Here is a 25,082-nt window from a genome sequence, read left to right as displayed (position 1 = left end):
GGAACTAACCTGTCTGAGATTTTGCGGATGCTATGGCAGAGATAAAAACTTTTCATGGCATCCCACACAACCAAGATTAGGAGTTTTTTTAAAAAAAAATCTTGATGCTGCAGCCAGAGTTGGTATGAGACACTCACCACTGGTTCTCTAGCCATTTTTTAATCAAGTAAAATATGGCCAAACCGTACGGCAGTGAGTCTCTCTCCCTTCCGCAGGAAGGGTAGTGGTGCTAGTCCAGTATTGGCAGTGCATGCAATGTGGTACTGTAATGCTAATTGCATGAGCTAAAATTATGATGGTATTATTTTAGCAGGCACAGACTAACTAACAGACACCGCTGTTACCTTATTTTCTTAAGTCTGCAGCCTGGATGTTTCAGTCTTTCACAAAGCACCTTCACTCCTGAATCTCCCAGTTGGCGATTCCACTTCAGGTCCAGCTCTGTCAGGACCTGATTCATACCAAGAGCAGAAGAGAGATCCCCACAACAATCAGCTGTGAGATCACACCTAAACAAACTGCAGGAACCAAAAACAAAGAGGAAAATTACTTCTCATTTCTTCCCTGCTCAGTTTTTATCTACTGATGTCAATGGGAGTCTAGAAAGAGTTTATTCATTCTGGAAGTGTAGATTAAATGATATTGCTCTTGTAGGATGCTGTAAAGATGCAAACACTGTATTAAATTGCTACATAAAACAGAAGCATAGGTCTGAGCACAGAAAATAGTGTTGTGAGACTTGGGGCTGAGGGTAGGGGGAGAGTCAAGTCCAGCCACTTGACCCTGATAATTGCTGGGACTTCAGCCCATCTACTCAGTGGCCATTGAGAGGTGTCCATTGGTCCACAATGCTTTCTGATAGGGTGGGGACCAGATCTTTAACATTTTTAGGTAGCGTGCCTCATCTGCACCTGGAATGCAGGATTCCAACTGCACCATTAACCCTAAGGGACAGGTATGAACTGCTGATGTGTGTGTAGGGTGCGGGGGGGGGCAAGGAACAAGCAGTTCAGTACAGAAAGAAGGATTGCCAATGAAACCCTCCAAATTAGCAGGTTCTCCCCTCCTAGGGTGACCAGATGTCCCGATTTTATAGGGACAGTCCCGATATTTGGGGCTTTTTTTTTATATGGGCTCCTATTGCCCCTCACCCCCGTCCCGATTTTTCACAGTTGCTATCTGGTCACCCTATCCCCTCCCCCCACAAGCTGAGAGAGACAGAGAACTACTGGCTATAACACAGAGGTAGGTAACGAGGACTGTGATGGAGTTCAGGGGGTAAAGAGTTTGGGTGACACAATTCTAAGAGTTTCACTGCCCTCGATGGCTTTTATAAGCAGTGTTATCCCCAGTCCATCAGTCTCATACCCAGGCTAGAGGATTCCTTCAGTGCATAAGATAATAATATTTAAACCCAAGATTGAGAAGTGTCAGATCCAATACTTCAATTCAGGACCATCTTTTTAAAATTCATCATTTCCAAACAGAACAACATCTTACAGGCTGCACCCATGTTGTGGGCCAGTGATATGTCAAGTGCTAGAGACATTCTCAGCTTTCAGAATCTCTGTGTACCTGAAAGGAGATGGCATCACACATGACCTGCAAACTCTTCACATAAAGTAAAGCCTGTAAACGCTTACCCCAGTGTCTGTAGTTTACAGTCTGGATGTCTCAGTCCCTTACACAATTGCTTCACCCCTGCATCGCCCAGTTTATTCAAGTTCAGGCTCAGTTCTATCAAGGTCTGGCTGGTGCTGAGAACAGAGGAGAGCACCCCACAACAGTTGGCTGTGAGACCGCACTTATCTAACCTGCAGGAGAGAGTAGCACAGAGAGGACATGATCACAGCTTTTGTTTTAAGAAGTAAAATTGCCTTCTAGCCCATCTCCCTAGCCAATGAGCACTGAGACTAATAAGAAGCCAGCTTGATTGTGGCTTCCCACTTAAGCCACATCACTCACCCTTCACTGTTGTCCAGTCAGCATTAAGAATGGTCCAGCTGTCTAGACCTCAAAATTCTGCCATTGGCCAGTTAACAAAAAACTTTGGAGTTTGACTTCCTGTCTAAGCAGCACGGACCCTAGCCCTTTCCACAGACAGCCAAAATTTAGGATGGATTGATGCCCACCCCGTGGTTCTTCCCATTCACCCCTCTCTCTCCGCCCCACAGTCATTTCCTCTGAGAGATGTCATTTCATGGTCAGAAAAAGTCAACCACCAACTCCTGTTCACCAGCTGTGTTTCCTCAACACATCTAACTGGGTTTTAGCTGCTGCTATAGACTTTCTTCGGGAGTCCAGATCATTAGGAAAATGTAGTGCCTCTGAACAGCTTGTCTGAAACAAAGTATTATTTATCCATCCATAGGAACATAAACTGGGAGGAAAAGAGTTAAAACTATAAAACCCTATACACCTCTTACCTAGGCTTAGCATCTCCCTCATGATTGATGTAGGCCTGACATAGCCTTGATTACCCCTCCCCACATCTTGTTCTCCTGGGGGCCTTACAGCCTGCTACTCTGCAGACCTTCTGCATCCTCTGTCTCAGAGGCTCAGCGTTTATACACTTTCAAGCTCTTCATGCAAGTCTTCCTGCTGGACCCCATGGAGTTCACAAGATGGGACCTCACTCACCCAGCCAAATCCCCTGATTCCACACTGGTGGAGGTGAACTTCAAAGGAATTAACACCTCCATCCTCCATGTGAGTACCAGCAATTGGGGCCATCTACAGTCATTGTCTTGGTTACCATTTAGCAAGCAATACAATAACCAAACTCTCACACAGACAAAATTAATACAGATATCTCCCACGTACTTCAAAGAAGTTGGGTATAGCAGGTCCATCCCAGCAAATGTCAGAGGCTGCCTCTAGTTGTGGCTGTTTCACATCAAAGTTTTGTGTGGGAGGAAGAGTGATCTGTCATCACCCCTTCCTCTTCTCCTCAGCACATTAGATTCGGAGCCTAGGGGAGGGGCCAGTGTGGGCCATGCCAATGCGCGGGCAGTCACATGACCCACTTCACCCCTCCCATGTGTCGCCCCTGGCTCGTAAATCAACAGCCTCCATTAGCTAACCTGGTTACCCCCTGCCAATGAGGGATTTTTGCCTACAAGACACTTGTTTTGTCTGGACAATTTTTTAATGTCCCAAGTAATAGAGCTACTAACATATCGGTGAGGAGACTCTTCCATGGGCTAACTGGATATTTCAGGCGCATCACTGATCTAAAGCAAACACCCTTCAGTCAGATATGCCTCCCCCACCTCGTGCCTTCATGCATGGTTTACTCATTCTCCCTCCCCACCCTTCCCACTCTGAATGGGACAAGGCCGACTCCCTGCAGGGCACTGCGGAGTGGGAGAAGTGGAGCCATCAGCAACTGATCATTTCAGAAGGGGAAAGGAGCTCCTGCATCTCCTCCCACCCTGCTCAGTGAGGCCCCAGCAACCTCCCTCCTCACGAGGGTTCAGGAAGGTGAGTGCGCACTGACAGAGAGAATCTGAAGCTCACTGGCTCCTCCAACAGGGAAGAGAGTGGGAAACCGGACAGTGCCATGACCCATGCGCAAGGGTGGACAGAAGGTTATTGGCAGATGGCTCATAGTTACACATACCCGTGCCTGAAGGGTGTCCTTCATTTCAGGTACCTGAAGGGATCTGGCAACACACACCAGCTACACATCCTGTCAGATTCTTAAAGGACGCATGAAAATTCTTACCACAGTTTCTGCAGTTTGCAGTCTGGATGTTTCAGCCCCGTACACAGCCGCCTCACACCAGAATCGCCCAGTTCATTTAAATTCAGGTTAACCTCAGTCAGGGTCTTTCTGGTAGTGAGAACAGAGGAGAGCTCCCCACAGCAATCAGCTGTAAGTTCGCAACCCCACAATCTGCGAGAGAGAGATGGAAAATAACTAACTCGGTCTTTCCTGTCAACATCTCACTGGACTTCTAGAGAGGAACTTTTCTCAGGCAATAACATGCCGGTGCTGTGGTACTGGGAGAATCATAGGCTATGTCTGCACTATGGGACTGGAGGTGTGATTCCCTGCTTGTGCAGTTGTACCCATAGTAACTCAAGCAGAGCTAGGACACTCAAATTAATGCAGCTGTGGTGGTACAGTCAGCAGAGGCACAGGCTGGCCACCCGAGTACATAGGCTTGGTATATGTCAACATAGTATATAGACTTATCCATCCTCTAATTCACTCACTTCTCTGCATAAATTATCCATGTAATCCATCCATCAGAAAACAACTACTTCCGAACCCAGTGGTTCTCAACTAGGGGTACGTGTACCCCTGAGCGTACACAGAGGTCTTCCAGAGTATATCAACTCGTCGAGATATTTGCCTAGTTTTTACAACAGGCTACATAAAAAGCACTAGCAAAGTCAGGCCTTGGCTACACTTGGGGTGGGGGGGAGGTTCGAACTAAGATATGCAACTTCCGCTACGCTATTCGCGTAGCTGAAGTCGGAGTATCTTAGTTCGAGTTACCTGGCCGTCCTCACAGCAGCGAGTCGACCGCGGGGGCTCCCCCGTCGACTCCACTTACTCCTCCTGCTGAGGTGGAGTACAGGCATTGATTTATCACGTCTAGACGAGATGCTATAAATCGATCCCCATAGATTGATCACTACCCGCCGAGCCAGCGGGTAGTGAAGACATACCCTCAGTTTCATACAAACAATGACCTGTTTATACTGCTCGATATACTATACACTGAAATGCAAATACAATATTTATATTCCAGTTGATTTTATAATTATATGTGATAATTATATGATAAAAATGAGAAAATCAGCAATTTTGCAGTAATAGCGTGTTGTGACATTTTTGCATTGTTATGTCTGATTTTTGTAAGCAAGTAGTTTTTAAGTGAGGTGAAACTTAAAAACAAGACACATCAGACTCCTGAAAGGGGTTCAGTGGTCTGGAAAGGTTGAGAGCCACTGTCCTAACCAATTTTCCTAAAGCCCCCTACCCCTGAGTGTTCTGTTTGTACAGCACCTAGCACAATGGAGTCTCAATCCAAAACCAGGACTCCTAGGCGCTATGGTACTACTAATACCAATGAGGGAAAGCCCAAGAAAATTGAGTCTTACAGCATGCTCTGAAAATCACCAAAGCTGAGTTATCAGACCTAAGGGTTCAGGACAGCGTGTTCAAGAATAAAGGGCACTTCACAAAAGACACTAGATCCCTTCCTTTTAAACCAGCTTAGCTGAAGTTCCTCCACCGACTGCAACTGTGGTGGTATCACATGAGGAGAAGGCTCCAAGAGAGATGATCTGTGTCCCAAAAGTGTCTAGTTTTCAGTGAAGAGACTGTCTTCCTTGGTGTTCATACAGTGCCCAGCACAGTGAGGCTCCACTGAGCCCTCCGAGTACTCTTGTCACACAAATAAAAAAAAAAAGTTAAGCGCAATACCAATACGACACTGAGAGTCACAGAAAGGTAGGGCTGGAAGGGACCTCAGGGGATTCCATCCCCCTGTGCTGAGGCAGGGTTAAGTCAACCTAGACCATCCCTGGCAAGTGTTTGTGTAACCTGCTTTTAAAACCCTTCCATGACAAGCATAGCACAACCTTCCCAGGTAATTTGGTATAGCAGCCTCAGACTGCAGAAAACCAGCTGGTACTTACACTATTTTTTGCAATCCGCTATTTTGACATTTTAGCCCTTCACACAGCAGTTTCACTCCTGAATCTCCCAGTTGATTCCACTTCAGCTCCAGTTCTGAGAGGGTCTGGTTGGTACGGAGCATGTGGCAGAGAGACCCACAACAACCAGTTGTGAGACCACACCTCTCCAACCTGCAACAGCCAGAGATAAACAGAAGAAAATCACTTATTTCTGCTCAATTCATTGTGTTTCACTCACTAAGGTCAAAAAGCATCTAAAAAGATTTTTTTTTCTTTATTCTGTAAGGTTAAAGTTGTGTTGCTGAGGAGGATGAAAGTCTTGGGGAAGAGAACATCAGAGTCCTCTCCTCTCTGTGAAACAAACCAGCAGTTGGGACTCTCCTTCCACATGACGTCACGGTATCCTCTTGCACTAAGGAACCCCAATTATTAAGTATAGACAGGTACCAGTAATGGGGGATTCAGTTATTAGAAAAATAGATAGTTTGGGGTTTGTGATCATCAGGAGAACCGCATGGTCAATTGCCTGCCAGGTGTGAAGATCGCAGACTTCAAGACATCTCAATAGACTTATGTACAGTACTGAGGAGGAGCCGGTGGCAGTTCTTTTAAATGCTTCCAGTTCCACATGCAGAGACAGATAACGTACAGATTGTGACGTTGCACTCTATATGATTTTATGAAAATATGCTAATGAGTGTGAATGTAATGTAACTGGAATATGCTTTGTGCAAAAGGTCTTTTGTAAAGTATCATTACAAAGCTTATAATCTACTGAGTGTGGTCCTCCAATTTGTATAAATGTATCACTCTTGTATCTGAAACTAGAAATATGAAATATAACTCTGAGGTCCTACTATAGTAATACAAAGTGTGGGCCATTAAGGGGGGTTTGGAATCTTGATGGCTCCCATCAACCAGGACAATTGACTGTGGATGGCTCCGTTTGCTTGCAGGCCTTCCTGTGAATCAGGCTGGCAAGAATGAGGGCTTGAAATCTTACAGTGACATGTGATCATGTCACCTGAACTGGAATCCATCTTTAACCTGGCGCTTTTCCATTTAGAAGGAGGGGTGGGAACCCAGAGAGGCACAAAGGATTCCCGCCTTATGCAAAAGATATATAAGGGAACAGAACAGAACAAAGGTGGCTGCAATCATGAGAAATCCCCTAGCTACCTCCTGAGCTGAAACAAGGGCTGTAGAAAGGATTGTGCCCAGACTAGGAAGGTGTCCAGTCTGTGATAGAAGCTTATTGAAACATCTGAGGGTGAGGTTTTATCAGTATTCAGTTTTCTTACTGTATGAGGCTTAGACTTGCGTGTTTTGTTTTATTTTGCTTGGTAATTCACTTTGTTCTGTCTGTTATTACTTGGAACCACTTAAATCCTACTTTTTGTATTTAATAAAATCACTTTTTACTTATTAATTAACCCAGAGTATGTATTAATATCTGGGGGGGGGGGGAACAGCTGTGCATATCTCTCTATCAGTGTTATAGAGGGCAAACAATTTATGAATTTACCCTGTATAAGTTTTATACAGGGTAAAACAGATTTATTTGGGGTTTGGGTATCTGAGTGATGGAGACAGGAACCCATCTTAAGCTGTTTTCAGTTAAGCCTGCAGTTTTAGGGGACATGGTTCAGACCTGGGTCTGGGTTTGCAGCAGGCTAGCGTGTCTGGCTCAAACCAGGCAGGACACTGAAGTCCCAAGCTGGCAGGGGAAACAGGCTCAGGAGTCATCTCAACACATCAGTTGGCAGTTCCCAAGGGGATCTCTGTGATCTGACCCGTCACACGGAGGACATAGGGAAAGGTAGTAGAGAGGTCCCGGAGGACAAATTTAGGCTGCTAAGTAAGAAAGAGACTAAAGTCCAGGACCTCTTTGGGAGGATTCTTTTAAATGCTTCCAGTTCCACATGCAGAGACAGATAAGACAGACAGAACCACAAGGTCTCAATGCGTGGATGAGACAATGATGTTCAGAGAAGAGATTTTGGTTTATTTACGAACTGTGCAACCTTTTAGGAAAGGAGGAGCCTGCACAGGAAGGATGGGCTCCACCTAAACCAAAACAGAACCAGATTTTTGGCATATAAAATTTAAAAGATCATAGACGAGATTTTAAACTGAGGGTTGGAGGGAAAGCCGACAGGTGCAGTGGAGCACATGGTTTGGACAGAGACACCTCTTAAGGGAGGATTTATTAAAGGGGATATTCTATTTCCTAGTAAAGAGGAGACGACAGAAGTTGATAAAGTACAGGTAAACTACAGGCTGTTGTGGAGAATCCTTTACATTGGTCTTCGCTGCAGAGGATGTGAGGGAGATTCCCACACCTGTAGCCATTCTTTTTAAGTGACATATCTGAGGAATTGTCCTAGACTGAGGTATCACTAGAGGTGGTTTTGGAACAAACCAATAAATTAAATGGTAATAAGTGAACAGGACCAGAGGTCCTCTGGAATGGTGGTCAAAGCATGAAGGGGCATATGAATGTTGAGCAGATCTGGCAAGTAAATATCTTGCAATGCTGTCTACAATAGTGCCATGTGAACCCCTGTTCTCACTTTCAGGTGACATTGTAAATAAGAAGCAGGCAGAATTATCTCCCATAAATGCAAATGTTTGTCTTAGTGATTGGCTGAACAAGAAATAGGACTGAGTGGACTTGTAAGTTCTAAAATTTTACGTGGTTTTATTTTTGAGTGCAGTTGCCTGAAAAAATTATTCTATATTTGTAAATTGCACTTTCACGGTAGAGATTGCACTACAGTACTTGTATGTGGTGAATTGAAAAATACTTTTGTTTCCTTTTTTACAGTGCAAATATTTGTAATCAAAAATAATAATGTAAAGTGAGCACCATACACTTTTTATTCTGCCTTGTAATTGAAATCAATATATAAAAATGTAGAAAACATCCAAAAATATTTAAATAAATGGTATTCTATTGTTGTTTAACAGTGCAATTGAAACGATTAATCACAATCCATTTTTTTAATTGTTTGACAGACCTAATTTTTCATAATGCACAAATGCAAGGGGGCCAAATTAAGGATGCAAAGGCAACCTTCATTCTGGTGTTTCCTAACTTTCAACTACTTAATTTTGCAACTTCAATAATGTTTTTTTTATAACACAGTTTTGGTATGTAACTGCCAAAGTTATTCTTTAAAAGGGCAAAGGGAAAAACCAGTTGTATGCTGTACCTCTGTAACAATCACTGCATCAGCAGGACCTGAACCTTCACCACAGACTTCTACCATCTGAGCCACTGTACTAGCCATGTTAGCTTGCAGCAGAAGGTGGCTGTTATCTCGGGGTGGGAAAGAAGGGGTTGTATGGGCCACAGGCAACATGTGCTGGATCCAAGGGGTGGTTGGAGCATGATGGGAAAGCTCAGCCCTTTCTCCCTCCCGCACCTGCACATTTCCAAGGAACTGTGGGAGATCCTGCTTCATGCAATGACCACAGTGGGAGAGTTGATGAGTTGCTAGAGCCAACATGCAATCTGGTTCTCGTCCACTTCTAATCCAACCAGGGGTGAAAGTAAGTGCCCAGATTTACCAGAACGCCAGGGTGCTGGGCAAGGTGGGGGAGCAGCTCTGGGCCCCCAGAAGGGGTGGGGCCTTGGGTACAAAGGGCGGGGCTGGGGACCAGACTCCACCAGCCAGCCCTTCATGGCTCCTGCTGCCACAGCAGCCAAGAGCCCAGGGGCTGCAGCAGTGATTTGAAGGGCCCAAGGGCTCTGGAGGCAATTTAAAGGACCCGGGGATCCCGGCCACTGCCGCAGCAGTAGCAGCAGCCAGGAGCCCCAGGCCCACCGCTCCTTTTGCTCCCCACCGTCGGCAGCCCTGCCGGTAGGGTTCAGCATCGCTGCTGCAGCACTTTAACGTCGGCCATTTACGGGCCGGTAGTGGCAGCCGGTTCTGACCGGTCCGCCGTACTGGCCCTTACTGGCCCACTTTCACCTCTGCCTCCCACACCACGCTCTGGGCAACTCTTTCAGGCCTGCTGTAAACAATCGAGCAGTTAGAGCTTTACAAAAAAAGAAAAAAGGCACAAGAATCTTTTCTACTGGAAGAGGTTAGGATACCTCAACATAGGGGTTGCAACCAGCTTCCCTTATAGTATTGTTACCCCCTTTTAACCCAAGCAGTTAGCTGGCTTTTGGAGTCCTGTGGGTCATTTCTGTTAGGAGAGGAAATTGATGAAGGAGTCAGGTATTTCTTTGTAAATAAACAGGGTTTCATCAGTGTGTTGTTTGCCTCTTTAATCTAGCACAGGGGTTCTCAAACTGTGGGTCGGGACCCCAAAGTGGGTCATGACCCTGTTTTAATGGGGTCGCCGGGGCTGGCATTAGACTTGCTCGGTTCCGGGGCTGAAGCTTCAGCCCAAGAGCTTCAGCCCTGGGTGGTGGGGATCAGGCTTTGGCTTTGCAGGCTCCCCCACCCAGGGCTGAAACCCTCAAGATTTTCTGTTCCCCCGCAGCCTAGGCCAGCAGGGCTCAGGCTTCAGCTTTGCAGGCTCGGCTTTGGTCCCCTTTCCTGGGGTCATGAAGTAACTTTTGTTGTCGGGGGGGGTAAGGGGGGGTCGTGGTGTAATGGAGTGTGAGAACCCTTGCTCTAGCACTGAGCCCTAAAGTTCTGTCTTTGCTTTTCTCAGGCTCACACTATAGGTATCTCTCTGGGTATGTCTAACTTTCTGCTGCTTCTCCCCCAGACAGCGGCACACAGCTCCACCAATCAATAGCCCAGCCCCATGTTCACTTTAGCAGTCTTTAGGGAAACTATTTGGTTCCTTCAGCCACATGGCTCAGCTTTTACTCAAGACTTGTGTCAAGCTTCCCTCCCCACTCTGAACTTTGGGGTTGACAGATGTGGGGACCCACATGAAAGACCCCCAAGCTTATTTCTACCAGCTTAGGTTAAAAACTTCCCCAAGGCACAAATCCTTCCCTTGTCCTTGGACAGTATCGCTGCCACCACCAAGTGATTTAGACAAAGATTCAGGGAAAGGACCACTTGGAGTCCTATTTCCCCCCCAAAATATCCCCCCAAGCTCCTACACCCCCTTTCCTGGGGAGGCTTGAGAATACTATCCTCACCAATTGGTGCAGATGAGCACAGACCAAACCCCTGGGTCTTTAGGACACTGAAAATCAATCAGCTTCTTAAAAGAAGAATTTTATTTTAAAAAAGTAAAAGAATCACCTCTGTAAAATCAGGATGGAAGGTAATTTTACAGGGAAATAAAAAGATTTAAAACACAGAGAATTCCCCTCTAGGTTTAACTTCAAAGTTACAAAAAACAGGAACATACCTCCCTCTAGCATACAAAAATTCACAAGCCAAAACAAAAGATAATCTAATGCCTTTCCTTGGTTTACTTACTATTTTTGTAATCCTAGATGCTTATTTCTGATTGTCTATAAGAGATAAATTTTTCTGCCCTGGTCCCTCTCTGGCTCAAGAGAGCACACAAACAAAGAGGACAAACACAGCCTTTCCCCACAGATTTGAAAGTATCTTCTTTCCCCACTGGTCCTTCTCGTCAGGTGCCAAATAGGTTATTTGAGCTTCTTAACCCCTTTCAGGTAAACCTCTGGCCAGGAGGGATTTTATATTACTGCACACATAAAGGTTGTTACCCTTCCCTTTATATTTATGACAACTTGCCCTCTGCCTACATTTTGGGTGATATCCCCATTGTTTCAGCCACCTATTTCCTAGCAGAGCTCAATTGCTTTCTACATTTATTCCGAATGTAGGTCCTCTGTTCGCCAGACACAGTCCCTGCTTTTAAAAGGTGTCCCGATATGACTTTCCAACATAGTCTTTTCTTTTTACAGAGGCTATCCTCAAATTCTCTCTAGCAAAGGGTGTGAACTTCTCAGTCTTGGGCTGTAGGGTTTCTACACAGTGAAAGTCCCTTTCTTCCTCTTCAGGAACTCCCTACAAGAGGTTTGCTGGGGTCTGCAGCTCATGCCCAACCACAAGGAGTCCTGAGGTACATTCAATATTCTCATTGACTGCTGTGCCATAAGCCATCAAAAGGAATGGGATATGTTTTACAAGGGTACCCAGCTGAACCCCAGAGTCCTTCTGAGCTTTTCTACCATCCCATTAGAGTGTAGGTGGGATGGGGCGGGAGGAGTTTTGTGAATCCTTTGAATCCCATACATTTGCTGAACTACTTTGGATTCAAAGTTTCTCTCTTGATCTTTGTGCAATTCACCCGGGACCCCAATTTCGGTGAAGAATTCATTCACTAGGACCCCAGTTAGTGTCACAGCCTCTTGATTTCTTATTGGAGAAGCTTCAGCACATGTATTAATTCACAAAATCACTACAAGCAAATATTGATTACCAGTCTGTCCTAGGCACGAAGGCCCAAGCCCATCAACAGCAACACACTACATTGGCTCCTGCACCAGATACTGCTGCTTTGGGGCTCTCCTGGGGCCTTTCTTTGCAATATAAGCATCACATTTCCTGCCCCTATTTTCTGCATCCTTTCTACATTTTACCCAACAGAAATTCTCTCTTAGCTTGGCTAAGGTTTTTACATCCCCAAAATGCCCAGGAGTTTTAAAACCATGACAGAACCTCAATTTTCAATGGATCTGGTACCTGTACCCTCACCTGTCTTTTTCCCATCTCCCATACAGTATTGCATCTTTAATCTCCAAGTTTTACCACTTAGCTTTCAACTGTGCTGTGGTGATGTTGGATCATATTAAAGAAGTTCTGTATTAAAATCACAAATGAGTTTGATTCCCCATAGTTTAAATTCCAGGGTATTACTAATTAAAATGTCTCTTGGTTTTTGGTACTGTTTCTCTCCCTCTCTGTGTGAAACTTGCAAGCTGCTACTTGTGTTAGTACATCCTAAAACAGAGTCTGTTCTCAAAGCAATTCTTTGTAACAACAACTACTCACACAGAGAGAGCCTCAAAGCAATACTCTGTAACAACAGAAACAGCACCCAGAGACTCCCCGCCCTTTTGTTGTATTCATCTCACTTTGTTAACAATTGTGATTAAAATAGAGATAGAGGATAGATGTGGATGGATGCTTGGTGTGGATAATAACTGAATGATCAGGGAGGTGCCAGCCTAAGAATCCAGTGTCCATCGGCTGAAGAAGGCGTCAAGTGGAAATAACCAGAGGACCCCCGGAGGGCAGACTGGAATCCACCCAACAGCCTCAAGAATGGGAGAACCAAAGAACAAGGTAACATCTGGCAGCACGGAGCCGTCAGGAATGTGCCATCTGCTGATTGATTCAGCAACAGCAGGATGAAGCAATTCCCATAGACTGGCATAGGAAGAAATTCCTATAAAAATGGACTCTAGAAAGTGAAAACTTTGGGGTCTGATTCTGCAAACTAACTTCCAGGAGCATCAGATGAGCATCTGACAAGGCCCTGCTCCCTCCTCATGTCCAGGCCACCTGGCCAGTGGCTTGGCATGAGCCAAGGCTGGTAACTATGATAACAACCTTGCAGAACCTGTGTGTGTGTGTGCGCGTGTGTATGAATGAATGTGTGAATCAATGTGAAATTGAATGGAATGTTATAGCTATAACTAACTGCTTACTGTGATTCTTTCTATATTCACAATAAATGTGGCATTTTGCCTTTTCCCCTTTAATAAGATCCTGCTGGTTTTTATTTTATTGGTATAACAGTGAGGGGATGCACCTTGGAAAGTAGCCTGAGATTAGCAATGGATTTTTCTATCATGCACCATTCTGATATCAGGATATCATTCTGATATCAGGATCCTCTCTTTGGGAAGCTTTCTGTTGCTCTAAAATTCATTCCTGCAACTCCGTATCACTGGTTCCAGGAGATAAACAGGAGATTCTCTAACCTGCAGAAGAATGGAGCACAGAGAGAACACATGTTCTGGCTGTTCTAATAAGTGGCCTTCCCTGGTAGCCCCAACTCACTGACTAATTAGCATCTACACAGTTACTTCATTCCTGCAACCCCGTATCACTGGTTCCAGGAGATAAACAAGGTACATTTGCTCTTCTGTAAATTATAGGAAGACAGGAGACAGCCACCTCTTCCTGAGCACGCTCATGCATGTGAGTTACCAATTCCTTGCTCTCCTGCTTAGGGCAGTGTTTGCAATAAGCCTCTCAAGACAGCCAACTGGACAAGGCATCAACAGGCGTCAGCTTTACCACGTTTGTGCCCAGGCTTTTACGTAACTTTGAAATCACAGCACTGCAGTTTTTCCAACCACCTGGCAAGTTGCCCTTCAGGATTCCTGAAACTGAAAAGCCCATTCATTTCATGATTGCATGGTCTGTCCCAACCATAATCTTCCTCCCATGCAAATAGTGATGAAAATATTCTATAGATGTAACCATTGCCAGGAAATCCTTTTGCATGGAGCAATAATTTCTCTCCTGGGAATTTAGATTTTTGCTGTAATAAGCCACCACCTTTTCAAATCTGTTGTGTTCTTGTGTCAACGCTGCCCCCAAATCATAAGCACTGGCATCTGTTTGCAGCATGAAAGGGGTTTTGCAACATGGGTAGGCCAAGATAGGAGCAGTCACAAGCATTTCAATTCTAAAAATGCTAAATCTCACACTGCTGAGCAGTCAAACCATTTCCTTCTCTCACCTCACCATTGAAATCCTTTGGAAAACCCAAAGAGGACCCTTCTGTAACTGAACCAAAGCCCCACAGACCTCTGCACATCTGTGAGTGTCTGCGAGCTCTGCAAAGCTTGAGTTTTCTGTCAGTGGAAATTCCCAACCCCCATCACAGATTGAGTCTCTCTTTTTGGAACAACTCACATTTCTTTGGCTTCAGTTCCAGAATGGCAGCCCTTCAGCTTATCACAGACCATTTGTAAACGTACCAGTTTTTGTTCAAAGGTTTTATCATGCACTAGGCTATCTCCATGGGATGATGCCTGTCAGACAGAAATTAGGTCTATTGGGATATTTAGGATTCTCGGATACCATGGGGCTCTGTACTTTTGTTTTAAATGAAAATTAATGTAAAATAACTTTTAAAATAACAAGTACTTAAACTAGGCTATTATCAAAAAGAGTAATATGATGTTCCAATTTTTCTTGGAAAATGCATTGTGTTTGATTTTCTTTATTAAAAAGTTTAAACTGTTTTCCCCTGAGTTCAGAGGGGTTCAGACAGAGTGCTCTTGTTTAAACTCATTCTTATCTAAATTCTCTCTGTTATAAACCTTCCTGGCTACACACACAATGTGAATTACTGACATGTTATGTCCTAGAGACACACTTGTTTTTCAGTCTCCTCATACACCTAAAATCAGCTAGCCACATATACATGGTGGGCTATGTATATACTTGTGGCTACTTACCTGAGTGTTTGCAGTTTGGATGTTTTAGTCCCTTACATAGGTCCTGCACTCCTCGGTTTCCCTGGTCATTATAGCTCAAGTCCAGCTCTCTCAGGGTCTGATTAATGCTGAGAGCAGAGGACAGATCCCTATAACAAGCAACTGTGAGATTGCACTTCTCTAACCTGCAGAAGAATGGAGCACAGAGAGAACACATGTTCTGGCTGTTCTAATAAGTGGCCTTCCCTGGTAGCCCCAACTCACTGACTAATTAGCATCTACACAGTTACTTAATTCCTGGGAAAATATAAGTAAAAAGAAGATTTTAAAACAGGGAAAGGAGAAAGTGGGGGGAGGTTTAGGTTGGATATTAGGAAAAACTTTTTCACTAGGAGGGTGGTGAAACACTGGAATGCATTACCTAAGGAGGTGGTGGAATCTCCTTCCTCAGAAGTTTTTAAGGTCAGGCTTGACCAAGCCCTGGCTGGGATGATTTAGTTGGGGATTGGTCCTGCTTTGAGCAGGGGTTTGGACTAGATGACTTCCTGAGGTCCCTTCCAGCCCTGATATTCTATGAAAGTTTCTTACTTCAATATCTTTAATTTGCGGTTTGGATCCTTCAGTGCTTGACATAGCAGGTAGACAGGTGAATTATTTGGTTCAGCCTGTTCTTGCCTAGAAAAAAAAATGGAAAATAGATTTTTAAATTTCTTTCCTGAACATGGCACTTTGAATGGGGCTTCTATATGAAGTATATGGATTTTGCTACATTTGCAGTTCATTGTAAGTTCCCCTAAAGAAAAATATATTGAGCTCAGAAAGATGCACTTTCAATATCACAGTCAAATTGTACAACCTATTCTAAGTGGAACCAGTTCATTTTCTGTACCTGCAGTACAGTGGTTATTTGGACATTCACATGCTGTATTAGGCATTCATGCAAGTTGTGGTCTCTGCAAAGATTATTTGCTTTTGGGTTCCTGAATAAGGGTCTGGTTTTCACTGACGCTGAGCAGCCATAACTTCTATTGACATCAACTGGAGATGCTGGCGCTTAGCACTTCTGAAACTCAAGCCCTAATTGCTTATCACTTTTAAAGATGCAATAAAAAAAAATCAGAGGCATTTTACTTAAAGTCTTATAGTGATTTAACTTCAGAAAGCATAACTCCAATTACACTGTACTGAGTTTAGCATCATTTCAGTTATCAGAAAGGGCAGCTATTTAGGTCCTGACTCCAGAGAGCAGCAGCATGGGTCAAGGACATTTTATGACAGCACATGTATATAAGTAGTACAGTGAGACAAATTTTGAAAAAAAATATTTCTCAAAGTATGTGGAACAATAACCCCCTTCCAGACATATGTAAGTGAAATATACAAGTTATTTTCTCACCCTAATACTTCGTCTTATTGCCTTTATTTAAGTCCAGCGTTCTGCCTTTTTGCATTTATTTAACGTATTTAGAAGTACACTAGCAGCTTTGTATAATTAAATTTTGTTTAGAATGTGTGCTAAATGCATTAGACTATTTCCCTCTGAAGAGGAAAATGCATAAAATATATTCGTAATGATTCTTGTAAGGTTTAATTAAATAGAAGAAAAAGATAACCTCTTTCACAATGTCTGAATGGTGCCAAAAATGCACACCAGCCAGTAAGTGATACCTAGGGGGTCCAGAAAGGGAGGAAAGAGTAGGAGGGACTTTGGATTCATATGACCATGTCATTGGACAAAAAGGAGGTGGGGAATAAGGCAGTCTGGTTGGTGCAATATTGAAAGGGTGAGGACACTTTTAAAAATATATATATATATGTATGTATATATATGGTGATGGAAGAGAACAGTATTATTATTAGTCAGATACTTGCAACACTGAGTCAATACTTAAAAACTTCCACTTGGATCAACTCCTGTTAAAAGATAGGGTTCTCAGGCAAAGACTGCCGATCTTTTACATCCCAATATTTAAAAATGCATGGAGAGTGTTTTTAAGCTAGCTTTAGCACTGAAACAGCTGGGAGCTGAAAATTGATACAAGGCATGAAAATACACCTCACTAATGAGAAACACCTTTACATAGTCCATAAAAGGTAGGCTTTGATTGGATAGTCAATGACACCATGTCATATGACAGAGCTAGAGAATCACAGAAAGAAAGAATGACTCTCTTTTCACATTGAAAAAAGAACAAAACAGAACATTATTCCCACCGCTACTGTCTTTTTCTGCTTCACTGTAGATGTTCGGCTGGAACTTCTCCCAGTGCCCTGCGGCTGGCGTCCTATTATAGATTTAAAGAAACAATTCATGTATACCCACACTCTAAAGATTTTAATTGTTTTTTAGATCTCTGTAGCCTTGGGAAATTGGTATGTTTTGGCGGGGAGTAATACTTCTGTTGCCACCACCCCCGTGCCCTGACTTAGTCAGATCTGGGTTTTCGTTTGTGTTGTAAGAAAATATACTCATGCATCTTGATGAAGTTTTTGGAAAATATAAAATGCTATATGTACATTTAATGTCATAGCTTTGTATCAGTTATTAGATTTATAGATGGAAGAAACTAATTCTTAGACATTTTCAGGCATCTTTATAGCTTTTAAAAAAATCTTTTCTGGCCACAAAAGTTTGTGGTGTCAGCCAGCATGCCACATTTCAGAAAAGTATTCTAAACCTGTTCTACTTTTATTGTACTGAATTATATATCAGGCACACAGTGTACCTGAAACAAAAGCGGAGGACTAGTTATGCCTTTCAGCTAGCAAAAGTAACACTACTGTCAATATTAAAGCATAGAGAATATGCCCCATTCCCATTTAAACTAAGTCCACTTATTCCCCTCACTTTGAGTGTAAGGGTAGTATATCCTTTACCACAGTGATGTAAAGTGGCCTTAATGTAAATAAGAATCAGGTTCAATAAATAAATCTCAGCATTAACGGTCATATTTCTTTAGACTAGTACAACCTGCCCATTGCTAGCTATCTTATCAGGTATGTGGTATGTATATGGAAAATGAAATAGTTACTAAGAGGGCAAAGACAAAAAAAGTGTCAGGCAAAAGAGTAAGGTAACTTTGGCCCCAATGCTGCAGACTGGTCCATAGAAATGGACTCTTACACACAGTAGTTACCCCTTCTTCCCCCTTCCACCCTCCAGTGGGTTTAAAGGATGTTCCACGAGTATTGGGGTCTGCTTATAGGATCAGTGCGCTTTTGTTGATACTAACACCCAGGGAAGCCTCCACAATCATGTCACTAACTTTCTGAAATTAGAATTGGTGTTTTGTTTGTGGGTCACGTAAGCCATTTGAGAATTATTAAAACAAGAAAGAAACAGGTTTCACTATTAAAGAAATTTTACAAACAATTGGTGGCAGTCAGCTAATACTTACAGACATAACCGCTTAGCTGGTGGTGGGGTTAATTCTTCATTCTTGTCTTCAACTCCAAATTTACATACAGACAGCCAAAGTGACTTCAGTGTAGGACAACTCTTTACAAAGAATGAAATAACCATTTGATCCATTTGGGTTAAAGGGTAATTATATATATCTATTTCGGTGAAATGATCCAAAGCACTTTTCACAAAACTTTCTTCTTGGATCTCGTACAAACAGTGAAACTCTTCAAGCTTATAAGTCAGCTCATCGTGCAATGAGGAAAATGACAATTTTTTTGGTTTTACCCATTTCAGTAAATCTGGCTTTATTTTAGGTGAAATCTTCAAGCCAATTTTTTTCTCGATGTCCTTCATTATCTCTTCATTTAAGAGCCCAAACAGAAATCGCACTGTTAACATTAAATAATTTCCAGATTTTCCATAGTTTTCTAACAACAGTTTTGCATCTCTGTTGGGAGTCACTGTATATTTCATTTGTTCATCTTCCTCCAGTACATAAAACAAATCAGCAAAAAACTCTTGAAAGCTTAAGTGAATGAAGCTGTAGACACAGACACAATCAATGTCCCTTTTAAAAACACTCTCATTCAGAAAGAGGGGGAGAGATTAGAATCATAGAATCATAGAATATCAGGGTTGGAAGGGACCCCAGAAGGTCATCTAGTCCAACCCCCTGCTCAAAGCAGGACCAATTCCCAGTTAAATCATCCCAGCCAGGGCTTTGTCAAGCCTGACCTTAAAAACCTCTAAGGAAGGAGATTCTACCACCTCCCTAGGTAACGCATTCCAGTGTTTCACCACCCTCTTAGTGAAAAAGTTTTTCCTAATATCCAATCTAAACCTCCCCCACTGCAACTTGAGTAGAATTTATCTAAACCGTACTCCTTTATTTCTTCCTCCCCAAACAGTATTTTCTGTTTCCAAATTCCATCTGCAGCCAAGGAACAAAGTTTCTTCAGATTATCTTGCATGTTTTGGTTTCGACTGTGGCCGTGTGGCTCTAATAAACTGTATAAGAAAAGCATACACACAGCGGTGAGTGTTTTCGAATTTTGTGCAAAATCTATACCTGCCTCCAGCTGTTGTTTCATAACCGTGCAGGTGATCCAACACACAATGGGGACAAAGCACATGGTGAAAAGCATCTCGTTTTGTTTCACAAAATCAAAGGCTTTTGTTGCATCAATATTATTCCCAAAGAACTTGTGGAAATATTCCTTCCTGTCGTCTTCAGAAAATCCCAGTATCTCTGCATAGCGTGAACACGCCATACATTGTTGGAGTTTCTCCAGAGCAGTGGGTCTCGTAGTGATAATTAAGTAGGATTTAGGAAGCAACTTTTTCCTAAATAAACTGCTCAACGTATCTTCCACTGGCATCTCCTTCCTGGGATCTGTGCCCAGACTATCTTCCTTTTGATCAAAGGAAAACCTCAGCTCATCAAAACCATCAATTATGAAGAGAAGTTTTTCTTGATTGAACAAAATCTCTTTAATTGGTACATTTCTGTCAGGACAATTTTTAGTAATTAAGTCAATCACTGTTCCTGACTTACTTCCATAGTTTATTTCTCTACAATTTATGTAGAAAATGTAAGCAAATCTGTTCTCATACACATCTCCAGAAGCCCAGTCTAACATGATCTTTTTTGCAGTCATTGTTTTTCCAATACCTGCAGCTCCCTGCAGAACAACAATTTGTGGTGTTTGTCCATTTTCATCAGAATCAAATAAAGAGTTCATGGTAACAGAAGAGCGAGCTCGTTCAGTCATGATTTTTGCATGTTTCCATCCGGAGGCCATTATTTCATGTTCTCTCTCCTTTTTGCAACGAAGCTTGCTTATAATAGTCAATTTTGTATATATTTTGCTTAGATTCACATTCTCACCACGACGAGAGTTCCTTTCTTTTATTAACTGGTACTGTTTTTTAATATGTTCTTTATACTTCACCCTGTAATCTAAATCAGTGACAAGAAGCATTACAAACAAACAATGAACTAGAAGCTGAGAGCTTAATTTTAACACATTAATATTTTTCTATTTAAACCATAATAATAAGAGTACATAAAATGTATATAGTACCTTTTATCCTAGAGGATCTCAAATCACTTACCTATGTTCCAGATTCTGCAGCCCTAGCTTAAAGTTATATATGTGCATATACAAGTGTTTTGCTGAATTGGGGAAAATATACAGGAATTAATCCTTTCAACTACCATTGAAATGCAGCCACCTGTAAGGTGAAACCCGTCAATCACAAGTGAAAACGTAAGGGGATAGGGAAGGAAAAGTCTCACACAAGCAAGCATAAGGCCCATGGAGGTGCAAGTCAAGCCACTCTGAGTTCTAGTCCTAGCCCTTCCCCAACTGTTGTTAGTAGGTCTATGGCCTCAGACAGCTACTTAGGGGAGGTAATAATCATTCCCAGACTTTACAGATAAGACACCCAAGAGCTTGCACAAGGCCACTTCAGGAAGGACTAGGCACAGAAACCAGGTATCCAATAGACCCAAGTCTCATCCACTTTGTCACAGTGACTTCCAGAAGAATTTAACCAAGGTATGTGTTTGTGTAACAGAGTAGCTCTGTATCACCCTCCTAGTGGTGAGACCACATGTAGAGATATATGAGTGCTACTACCTTCATCCAAAAAAGACTGACCCTTTAGCTGAAGTGGTGAAGGTTCATACATTTATATCCAGAGGTCTGGTGTTCAATCCCCACAGATGACCACCAGGGTATTACACTTGGTGATACTGTCTGTAACTATTAGACAACACTGTGCTCACAGAGCCAGGAAAAGAAACCAGGAACACAGGTGCCCATCACTCCAATACTGTCTCACAAATACTCATGTAACCCAGTGACAGCGTGTGTATTTTCTCCCTGTTTGGGCTTGTTCACACAGAGGATAACAGCATGTTTTTCCACTGCCAGTTACTCCTAGGGCAAACTCCTAGGGATGATTTGATTGGGGATTGGTCCTGCTTTGAGCAGGGCGTTGGACTAGATGACCTCCTGAGATCCCTTCTAACCCTGTTATTCTATGATTCTATGAAACATGGAAGAGATCTGGGCTGCAGATTCAAAGACTGAGGGTGTAAAAGCCTGATGATGATGTGAGGTGGGGTGAGTGGAATACATATGAAAATTTTTGCTCTTTTTTCTGACACCAGCATTGCCCTTCTACGGAGCAGTAGCAGATGTTCAGGGTCTTGCAAGGTGGCTTCCCATAAGGAGAAGAAATCAGTGATATGGAGTCTGGGTAAACTGTAAGTGTAACATGTGTGTGTAAATAAAGCACCAGCCCTGGAACAGAGGTGGTCACACAGCATGCAGGGCAATCCCTTCTTCCAGGAACAGTGGCACTTGCCATAACAATAAATATGTAGTTTTTAAAAAAGAGCAAGGGGCTTGGAACAATTGCTGGAAAGATCATATATTGAAAAACATTGTATTTAAAAGTAAATGTTAATGTTTTAAAATTCGTGGTGATGTATTTTTAGTGCTTGCATTTTGCTTAATGGAAGCAGTCCTATTACAAATAGGCTGTGACTGTTGATTATAGACTCTGTTTTCAGGAGATAGAGAGCTGTGCATAGGAAATTTTGCTTGTGTGTCCAGAGAATGGAAGACGTTGACTGTGTACGCTCCAAAAGAATCCAAATTTGACTTAAATGTATATTTCTAGAAAACAAGCTTTTATTCTCAAAGGTATAACATTAGCTTATCTAGAAGACTGGATGCTCTAGGGCATTGCCAATCAACTAATGAGCCTTTCACCTTTAGGGCACCTGTTTAGGTCTTGCCCAGCTCCATAGGGATTAAAAGTCATAATAAAGAAAGTGGATTTAGTCTGTTTACATCAGTGCAACTGAGCAGAATTGGGCTCACATCTCTCCCACATAGGTTTCTACTTCCTTGGTTTGTGCATACACAATCAGCCAAAAGGAAAAGATTCAAAAGCTGCAATAACTTTAGGTTTGCTTACCTTTCTCTATAGCCTTTCTGAGTCGAGCAGCAGAATCTCTCACACACATTTTGTCAAAAAAATATAAAGTTGCATCCACTGCATCTTCACTATAGAATTCTATCAAGAGTTGCACAAGATCTGTGACATGAGCAGCCTTGTCCAGCTGATTTTTGGAGATAGTCCCTTTGCCTTCATAGTCAGTATAGCATAATTTTAATTTTAATTTTTTAAGGTCTTCCTCTGAGAGATTCTCCAGAGCATTTAGAAGGAGTTCATCCATTTCCTTTGCTTGGGTTGAGGACTCTAGAAATAATCTGAAACCATAGATAGAGGATGATAATTAAATTACTTGAAGATCACACACTTTGTTGTTCACATAGGCTAACCTGTACACCCAGCCAGGAAGTCAGCCCCACTATAGCTGGACCCCTCGCCCACCCATGCTGGTCAGAACTCTATTGATTTTGGGGAAGGAGTATTCTGAAAATCCTGATTTCCACTAAAATCAGGCTTTCCCAGTTTTCAAATTTCTCCCCAAATCAATAGGGTTCTGGCAAGAGCAGTAGGATGGGGGTCCCAGCTGGGAGCAGGGCGCATTGGCCAGAGTTAGGGAGGGACAAAGGAAAATGCTGAAATTAAAAAATTAAGTAGCAACAAAATAATGTCTGTCACCAAACCCAAGCATTAACACAGTTGACCTAGGGCAGAAAGTTTGACTCAAGGGTTAAGATTAATCTAAATAGTTCTGAAGGAGATGAATTTTATTTTCAGTTGTTGATTACTGGCTTGTATTTTGGGGTATGAGAAAGCTTTAAAATGACAAAGAAAGGGAGGTGTGGAGTTAAGCAGTATGGGGTTTACCCCGACACCAGTGGCTCCATGGCACCAGGCCCACACTCAGAAGGGGTCCCGGTGTCCGGACTGTGGCCCCACCTCCCTCAACCCCTCCTCAGTTTGAAATGCTGTTTGAACCTTTTCCAGGTACATTCAGCATTTCCCCCGATTCTCAGGGTGGGTGGGGACATTACTTGCAGTTGCACATGCCGTTTGCTACCATTGCTACGTTATCTCTCTCTGGTCCAATACGCTGTGCCGACAACTCATGGTACCAGGTCATATCTTACTGATGAGCAGAGTGATGTCAAGGTAAACCCTGGATTACGAACAGGAGCTACGTACAGAAATGAGGCAACAAACTTTCTACTACTCTGTAGCGCTGGGGTGCAAACTACGGCCCGCAGGCCGGATCTGGCCCACGAGATAGATCATAGAATATCAGGGTTGGACGGGACCTCAGGAGGTCATCTAGTCCAACCCCCTGCTCAAAGCAGGACCAATCCCCAATTTTTTTGCCCAGATCCCTAAATGGCCCCCTCAAGGATTGAACTCACAACCCTGAGTTTAACAGGCCAATGCTCAAACTACTGAGCTATCCCTCCCTTAGACTGCCACCCCCATGGCACCTTGGGCCCCACACCGCTGCTGGAAGCGGCTGTCACCACCTCCCTGCGGCCCCTGGGGGAGGGGGGTGGGCAGAGGGCTCCATGCGCTACCCTCACCTGCAGGCACTGCCCCCTGCAGCTCCCATTGGCCAGGAACAGGGAACCGCAGCCAATGGGAGCTTTGGGGGAGGTACCCGCAGGGGAGGGCAGTGTATGGAGCCCTCTGCCCACCCCCCTCCCCCAGGGGCCTCAGGGACATGGTGCCGGCCGCTTCTGGGAGCGGCGTGGGGCCTGCCCTAGCCCCGGTGTGCGCCACTGCCCCCTCCTGCATCCTGCACCCCAACCCCCTGCCCTGAGCCCCCTCCCTGCACACCGCACCCCCTCCCACACCCCAACCCCCTGCCCCACCCCCCTCCCTGCACACCGCACCCCCTCCCACACCCCAACCCCCTGCCCCACCCCCCTCCCTGCACACCGCACCCCCTCCCACACCCCAACCCCCTGCCCCACCCCCCTCCCTGCACACCGCACCCCCTCCCACACCCCAACCCCCTGCCCCACCCCCTCCCTGCACACCGCACCCCCTCCCACACCCCAACCCCCTGCCCCACCCCCCTCCCTGCACACCGCACCCCCTCCCACACCCCAACCCCCTGCCCCACCCCGCTCCCTGCACACCGCACCCCCTCCCACACCCCAACCCCCTGCCCCAGCCCTACATTCATGACCCTGCATGCAATTTCCCCACCCAGATGTGGCCCTTGGGCCAAAAAGTTTGCCCACCCCTGCAAAGCCAGCCACAGCCGTGTCCTCGGAGGGTTTCTTTTTGTTTACTGCATGGAAGGAAATGCATCAGCTGAGAATCAAGCCTGCAGGAAGCATCACAGAGACTGCATGTATGCAGGAAGCGGGGCACCTCTACACGTCTGGAGGACTTACTCTATAGCACAACCCCATGGTACTTTAATTGGAGAAGGACCTGACCAAAACCCTGCCAGCCCCTAAGATCCACCTTATTTAAGAAGGGGAACAAATAGGATTTGATGTGTGGCTCACAATCTCTACACTAGTGACTGATAAGTAGCACTGCCCTAGAAATGATAAAGAACTGCAGCTAAAATAATGGGGAAAACTGAAGTGTGAAAAGAAATAGGTGTTTGCAGTGACATGGCTGTGTTTGTCCTAGGATATCAGAGAGACAAGGTGGGTGAGGTAATATCTTTTATTGGTAAAAGACAAGCTTTTGAGCTTA

The 25,082-nt window shown here is 43.9% G+C and overlaps 2 protein-coding genes across 7 annotated transcripts in view; both read right to left on the bottom strand.

Moving 5' to 3' along the window:
- Positions 1–19,124, bottom strand: part of LOC140912505 (NACHT, LRR and PYD domains-containing protein 3) — a 36,485-nt gene extending 17,361 nt beyond the window's left edge. For all 6 annotated transcript variants that reach the window (XR_012159298.2, XR_012159299.2, XM_073346986.2 and 3 more), the window contains exons 1-6: positions 18,406–19,124; positions 15,596–15,682; positions 5,656–5,826; positions 3,728–3,898; positions 1,644–1,814; positions 345–518 (exon numbers count right to left, since the gene is read on the bottom strand). Coding sequence is in view for 4 of the 6 variants with exons in the window: in XM_073346986.2 (XP_073203087.1) it covers positions 345–518; positions 1,644–1,814; positions 3,728–3,898; positions 5,656–5,826; positions 15,596–15,682; positions 18,406–18,887 (1,256 nt within the window). In the remaining 2 variants the exon portion in view is untranslated. The remainder of the gene's footprint in view (positions 1–344; positions 519–1,643; positions 1,815–3,727; positions 3,899–5,655; positions 5,827–15,595; positions 15,683–18,405) is intronic.
- An 82-nt stretch (positions 19,125–19,206) lies between these two features.
- Positions 19,207–24,667, bottom strand: LOC140912506 (NACHT, LRR and PYD domains-containing protein 3-like). The gene is made up of 3 exons (XM_073346991.1): positions 24,614–24,667; positions 22,407–22,702; positions 19,207–20,373 (listed from the first exon to the last, which is right to left on the bottom strand). Exons 2-3 carry the CDS (start codon positions 22,666–22,668, stop codon positions 19,208–19,210), a joined length of 1,428 nt encoding a protein of 475 aa, XP_073203092.1. The 5' UTR covers positions 22,669–22,702; positions 24,614–24,667; the 3' UTR covers position 19,207.
- Positions 24,668–25,082: the final 415 nt, after the last annotated feature.

This window comes from Lepidochelys kempii, chromosome 6 (genome assembly GCF_965140285.1).
Source record: "Lepidochelys kempii isolate rLepKem1 chromosome 6, rLepKem1.hap1, whole genome shotgun sequence".
In the NCBI taxonomy this organism is placed as follows: domain Eukaryota; kingdom Metazoa; phylum Chordata; order Testudines; family Cheloniidae; genus Lepidochelys; species Lepidochelys kempii.
The sequence above is the reverse complement of the archived record's forward strand: the minus strand, read 5'-3'. Positions and strand labels throughout refer to the sequence as shown.